The sequence below is a fragment of the Phasianus colchicus genome, chromosome 23 (assembly GCF_987193195.1).
Source record: "Phasianus colchicus chromosome 23, bPhaCol1.hap1.1, whole genome shotgun sequence".
In the NCBI taxonomy this organism is placed as follows: Eukaryota; Metazoa; Chordata; class Aves; order Galliformes; family Phasianidae; genus Phasianus; species Phasianus colchicus.
The window spans coordinates 1,033,498-1,040,610 of NC_143458.1; the positions used below are offsets into that span (position 1 = coordinate 1,033,498).

At 40.7% G+C, this 7,113-nt stretch overlaps 1 protein-coding gene across 1 annotated transcript; it reads left to right on the forward strand.

Moving 5' to 3' along the window:
• Window positions 1–2,021: 2,021 nt before the first annotated feature.
• TEX12 (testis expressed 12) lies at window positions 2,022–3,965 on the forward strand. The gene is made up of 4 exons (XM_031599652.2): window positions 2,022–2,297; window positions 2,471–2,582; window positions 2,684–2,735; window positions 3,225–3,965. The coding sequence occupies exons 1-4, from the start codon at window positions 2,190–2,192 to the stop codon at window positions 3,367–3,369; spliced, it is 417 nt and encodes a 138-aa protein (XP_031455512.2). The 5' UTR covers window positions 2,022–2,189; the 3' UTR covers window positions 3,370–3,965.
• The last annotated feature ends 3,148 nt before the right edge of the window (window positions 3,966–7,113 follow it).

Genomic DNA, 7,113 nt, shown 5'->3' on the forward strand with positions numbered 1-7,113 from the left:
GGGGGGCAGCCCTGCCCATGGCTGGGGGTGGCACTGGGTGGGCTTTGAGCTCCCCTCCAACCTGAGCCATTCTGTGATTCTATTCTATGAAATGATGGCTCCTAGCTTGTACAGCTGTATGTCATTTCCAAAGTCATTTCCAAAATTGCAAACAAATAAAGTGACAATAGCCACTGCTAACGCCCTAACTGGTACAGCCGCACTGCATGATGTTCCTCAGGAGGTGAGTGCTGAGGTGCTAAATGCAGTGACAGTCACATAACTATAGTGTAAGTGCTGTGTGCTGTTAAGACAACTCATGACAAAAAATAGGAAAATAAACTTGGGAATGGATAAGCAGCCAGTCTTCTGCAGTCTTGGAGAAACCATGGTTTGGTCCCAGGACTGTGGGAGAAAAAGAATAAGTCCTGCAACAAACTAAGACCAAACTTGAGACATTCTCCCAACTCCATGCCTGCTACTGCTCTTGGGGGTGGTGGGGAAATCCATTTGTGTCATTAGGGCTTACATCTGAAAACGAGGAATATAATTTTGAGGCCAAAGTAGCTTTTTTCAATCTCTTATCTAAAATAATAATCCTAAAACAAACAAACAGAAATGGATCACTTTACTAAAAACTGCAGACCTTGTTTGCTCCATTCATAGGGAGCAGTGTACTCCGCTATATCTGAAGATGAAAACTACAGGCATGTTAGAGAAATGTTTAACTTTTTAAAGCAAAAAAAAAAAAAAAAAAAAAAAAAAAAAGTTGGAAGGAACTTATGACATTGATTTAGAATAACATGTAAAAAGGGGAACTCGTGTTACGGAATATTTCTCAGAAGGAAAAATTTTGCTTTGCCCAGTCACTGTAGTACACCAGCAGAGTAAAACCTCGTGTTTCAGACAGACAAGCACAGAAAAACACATTTTTGGTGACACTGCTTTCAGATAGTGAGTGTATATACCTCCATTTACACTGAGTTACGCTGACAGAATTATCAGACAGAAATATTCTATCATCCCCATCCAATTTCCTGATTTGTTACAAGGCATTTGGAGCATGTGGGGTTGTGTTTACCTTGAGTTCTACCATTCCTCCTGTTACTCTGTCTGGATGGTTGTTTCCTGCAGTGATATCTATAGATAGGTCAATAAAACATGACTGACTTCTGCCCTGCTCACTGGTTCCTCAGCATTGTCCCAATAACCATCAACTTCCTTTCAGAAGTTATAAACGACAATTGCTCTTTTCCAATGGAAACAGAAAGCTTCCGTTCTTTGTTTCTACACCTGAGAAATTTTTCTTCTCATTCAAAATAACATTGCGGTTTTTTTCCTTCACTCTCAATTATTTTTTTAGACCTGTGGAAACATTCAATGGATTATTATTATACTTGGCCCCAGAGTTTGTGCAGCCCCATCACTTCCAGCCTGCAGCGTGCGGAGGAAGCAATTGGATATTGGTTATTATTATTACTGCTTATTCGTGTCGACCTTTGAGACCATAAACATCCCACTGGGTCCCAGAGTTCTTTCCTCTCTCTTTACACACTCGTGTGTTTAAGGACCGAGGTCGGGCTGGTATCTGCTGTGATGTCAGTCCTGAGCTTCCATTTCTCCTGCTGTGACACCTCCGGCTCCAGAGGAAGCGCAGATCTCTTTCCCATCCATCAGCTCTCACGTCCAGAACGTGGTAAAAGGCACTTCATTTATTTTAATTTAGGTGCCCGCTCATGAAAACATGCGAGCACGTGTTAGTTTAACTAGCATTGAATTGGCGTATCGCTCTGATGTCTATCTGGACGTGGTTCCTCATCACCTCGCTGTGGGCAGCGCGCTGAGGCGCGCCTGGCAGCCAGCTGAGCAGCGCCCCTGCTTTGAGGAAGCGTTCAGTTCTTCTCCCAGCAGTTTCATTTCTTGCCGGAGCTCTGGCTTTCAGAGGACCTCCGGGCAGTACGTGTCTTTTTTCTCTTAAAACCAGAAGCGAAAGATGCGAAAAATTCCCCCTCCGCGCTCCGGGATTCCGGCTCTGCCCCAACGGCCGCGGTCGCCCCGAGGGCGCGCGCCCGCTGCTCGCGCGGCCGCCATTAGGGCCGCCAAGGGCGGGAAAACCGAGAGCCGCCTGAGGGAGCGGGCGGGAGCCGCCCTGCGGAGCGCCCCTCTCTGCGGCTGTTTCCTGACCGCGCCACAGCCGCGCACAGCAGCTGATGCTGTACTTTATTCCTGGCTATCTATCTGTTAATCAGGTAATAACGATGACGAGCAGCGCACAGAAACCTGATGAAAGCAGAAGTAAACGCAGGAAAGAGTTGGAGGTGAGTGGTGAGGAGGGGCCTCAGCAGCACCTAACGCTCCGTGTGGAAGCAACTCCAGGTCTTTTTGACACTCTTCAAGTAAATTCTGGTGCTGAGCTTGTTTCAAGCCATAGAACGCGTGTGCCTGTATATATATACATTATCTATACAGTTTTCATATGTTCTGTTGTCAGGCTGATGATACAGAAAGCCCTCAGCTGTCCTCTGCTGACACAGCAGACCCGGTGCTTTCGGACAGCCTGCGGTCCCTGTACAAACCTGAGCCCCTGGAACAGCTGCTAAACGGTGATGTATTCACACACCCCGAGCCACTGCTGAATGCTGCAGTTGGATGCCGAGGTGGATTTGTTCCACTGTTTAAATGAAGTCACTTTTTCTTCTAACAGAGATGAATAAAGAAATCAAGGACTTGTTGGCAAAGTATGCCCACATCTTAAGGCAAGTTATTGTAGTCTTATTTGCACAGCACTTTGTAGAGTCATAGAATCACAGAATGGCTTGAGTTGGAAGGGACTCCAAGGATCATCAGGTTCTAACCCCCTGCCACAGGCAGGGCCATTAGCCTCCAGATCTGGTACTACACCAGGCTGCCCAGGACCCCATCCAACCTGGTCCTGAACACCTTCATGGATGGAGCATCCACAACCTCTCTGGGCATCTTTTCTTGCTGTGATGGATTACTCTGGCTGCAGTTAATTTTTTACTATTATTTTTTTTCTGTTAAAAATTATAAACCGTAGATTTTGAAATAAAAACAGTGTTCTTTGTTACAATAGAGTAACAACAGCATTTGGTCAAAAACTGAGTATTGATAGACTCCATTTTAAAGCAAAATATAAGAGCAGGTCTAAGTAGTGATGAAATTGTTGTCCTTAGTATTGAATTTTACTTTCACTGATGTTTTTTCTTTTTTCCTTCCCAATTAAGTGAGAGAGCAACAATGGATGCTTCTTACGTCCAAGAGCTTGATGGAATCTTGAAGGAAGCGAGAACAATAGAAAACCACTTAAAGCAGAAAAAGGAGAGTCTGAAGCAGAGATTTGCTATGATTGCAAATACTCTGCAAAGCTAAACAAAGTTTGTTACATTGTAGAAATGCTCATTGTTGTAATAAACTTTGATACATAAAATTCATAAACAATGCTGGATGTGATGAATGCTTCATATGTATTTCTGTAAATATTTCTAGCAGTTCAGGAAACATTTGTCAACTTTAGCATCTTATTTTTTTAAATAAGTATATGCACTATAAAGAGTAGTGGTAGTTGAAAAGATGCAAAATATTTATTTTGAATCCCACAATGACTTCAAGGGATTCTACAGATTAGAAAAGCATTTCTTATTTGCTGATCCATTGTTTAGACTGTCCGTATGCTTCCATCCCAAGAAAATTAACTTTTGGTACCCAAGTCATAGTAGAATGTATCTTGAATTTTAATTTTGTTGTTGTCTCTGAACATAATTGAATGTGACTGAAAAGAGAAGCTTAGAAATAGGAGAGTTCTATTAAGAGTTATACTTTGGAAATGTATAACAAGAGGTTAAGTCTTAATTTAAATATGTATTTTGATATATCTTCAGCCTTTCATATGAAATAAAGAGTATTTTCATATAAAAGTGCACTGTCAAAACTTTTCTGGTAGTATCAATAAATAAAAGATGATGTTATTACTATCTAGAAGTCCTGTGATTTTTATTTTTATTTTTTTTTTAATATATACATAAATCTAGTTTATTTAAGGGTGATTATGGAGTTTTTTCAACAATTTTTCTTTCTTGCCATTTGACTGTTGAAGAAAAATATGAAACATAAAATATAGAAAATATTATTTGTACTATGTGTGCAGGCGATTTAGTAAAGAAAAAATTGCGAGCTAGTCCTGCTGTTATAACATAATATACCTAACCCTTCCTTCCCCAGTACTGTGCACTTGAAATATTTTCAGACTTAATCCTTCTTTCACCCTTTTACCTATTAAAGGCCACAACTGACTGTGCTACCTATCACACTGTTACTCTGAAACTTGACATCTGTGAAGAGATTTCCCAAGGCACCCAAAGATACAGTTGCGTACTCAGTAGGATTTTCAAAGTGCCTACGCATGTAAGCGCCTTAGATGCTTAGGAATTTTTGAAGATCCCATAAGATGCCTATCTGCATCTTTAGTGTCTAAAGACTTTAAAAAAATCTCACCACAAGTATATATAATCTTTTACCAACCTCTGGTAATTTTTTAACCAATCATTTTGGTAATTCTATTCAAATGGAAGAATGTAGAAGAAAGGGGAGAAGGTTTTGGAAGCTAAATTTTCTAGAATATTGCACTGGGCGTGTATAGGATCATTTAAGAAGTCGAATAAAAGCAGAACTTAAAACTGGCATCTAGGGAGTGTGTGAAAATCTTCCTGCAGTTACTTGCATAAGGACCAAAGTAAAAATATGACTTTAATTACTGCTCAGTATCAATCTATTTTATCAAAGTCAAAAGAGAAGTTCTGCATAACACACCCTGTTTAGCTCAGTTGGATTCAGATCATCGTTGGTTTGCATGGCTCATAAACACAAGTTGCAAAGCTCTTGCTCTCCGCTCAAGTTTCAATATGATGTGGAAAAGTTGCAATGGATTGCAAAGTGTAAGTTCCTTACCTTAGAGGACACAGATTCGTAGTGATACTGTTGCAGTAGGCTGCTCCATTTAAAAACTTAAAATCCAATAAGAAATGGTAGAACTGTTCTCTTAGAAGGATGAAGCTGCAGATGAAGTCATACTGGCACCCATCCCATCACTATCCGCTTTCCAGTTTTACTGAAGGAGGTTGAACTGAAAATTAATTGGCTTTAAAGCTGCCAAATCTGATCAGCAAAGCTCAGCTGGTAACTACATTTTCTTTAAGCTTCTCCCCATGTTGTTTAAGCTGCATTGCCTTAGCAAATTAGCAAGAAGGTCTAAGATGACAGATCAGTAACAGAATATAAATGGATTTTTCTAGAAATCGAGGAAGCATCTGAGACAAAGTTCTGGCCCTCCTGAAGCTGCAGGGATTTTTGTCTGTGACTCCTGCATTTCTGAGATTGCTGTGGGTGCCTTCAGAATCCAGAGATTGTAAGTGACAAAAAACTAATATTAAGCTGTTCTCACTGCTCTGCTCTTATCTAACAGCTGAAAATGGAGAATAGCAAATAATGCAGAGATAGCTGAGGTGTTCAGGGAAGAAGTGTCTTCACCCAGAAAGGTTACTCATTGCTTTTCTCTTTAAATGAAATTGCTGCTGTGCATAGATGTAGGAATATGGATAAAAACAGGAGAAATGAGGTGGTGTGGGTCATAGCTGTATTTGAGGCTCATGAAATTCAGGCTAGAGCATGTCAAAATTCACCTTTGATAATCTTAGAACCTCTAGGATTTTCTTTGATTAATCTTTGAAAACTTGGTAATCAAGGCAGCACCTACAAACAAGGATAAAGAATCATGGGTTGATCAGTCTATGATCATCCTGTGGTGATTCTCAACTAAAATTCCTAACAACCACTTCAAAAGCATCTGGGAAACAAAGCATTGGCAAAAAAAAAAAAAAAAAAAAAAAAATTTAGTCAGCGTTGCTAACTTAATATGTATGTGAAAACAGGGATGGAAGGGTTGTTATAGCTTGGTGTAAGGTAACCACCACTTGTGCATTGTATTACGTATAAATAGGAGCCATCAGGAAATAGGGGCTACAGGGGAGATTAGAAGTTAATCAGAGGAATCATTCTTGTATTTCCTGAAAGGTCAGTTTGGGTGGCATTCTTTAGGGATCTGCTTCAAGCCTGGTTTGTTCTGTATTATCCTGAATGATTTAGGGAGCCTACAAACTGGAGGGGAATCAACTCTTTGAAAGGGTAGATAACAGCAGAACGAGGGGAAATGATTTTAAGTTGAGGGAGGGAAGATTTAGGTTGGATGTCAGGGGGAAGTTCTTTACAGAGAGAGCGGTGAGGTGCTGGAACAGCTGCCCAGGGAGGCTGTGGATGCCCTGTCCATCCCTGGAGGTGTTCAAGGCCAGGTTGGATGGGGCCCTGGGCAGCCTGGTCTAGCATTAAATGAGGAGGTTGGTGGCCCTGCATGTGGCAGGGGGGTTGGAGATTCATGATCCTTGAGGTCTCTTCCAACCCTGGCCATTCTGTGATTCTGTGATTTAGGAGAATGACACTGGAGAATACAGTTAGGTTTGTTTGTCTGTTTGTTTTTGTTTTTTGTTTGTTTGTTTGTTTGTTTTTGTTTTTGTTTTTGTTTTTTTTTCAAGCAAGCTACACAGGGTCACAATTCCTATCAGTAATGTATGTTGAAAATTCACCGTAATCTCACTAAGATAAAGAACTGACCTAAAATGGAGATAAAATTCATAACAGATTTTAGAAGCATTACACTTATCTAGGGGAATCAAGTGTTCCTTACAAACCAGAAGAATGGCTGGAGCTGTTACGATGGCATTGGGTAAGGGAGAAAAAGAGGAGATGCTGTAACTAAAGGATAGTGAGTAAGGCATTGCTCCTGTGCTTTGCTCTATAGTAGCCATATCTTAGCTGGGGAATTGAAAGCAGGCTAGGCAGAGTCTGGAGTGGGAAAAGGAAATAATAATGGACCAAAAAACCATGATCTGTTGGGTTGAAGTTCAACTTAGAAAAAGCAGAAAACAAGGGATGGTGTAATCACTGATCACACTGATCAGCATCAGTGATAAAAAGGACAGTAATCAGTGATAAAAAGGACTTGATTAGTATTCACTGTGTCTCACAGAAAAGGTGAGAAGAAATCAGGTTATTTTGCAACGGAAG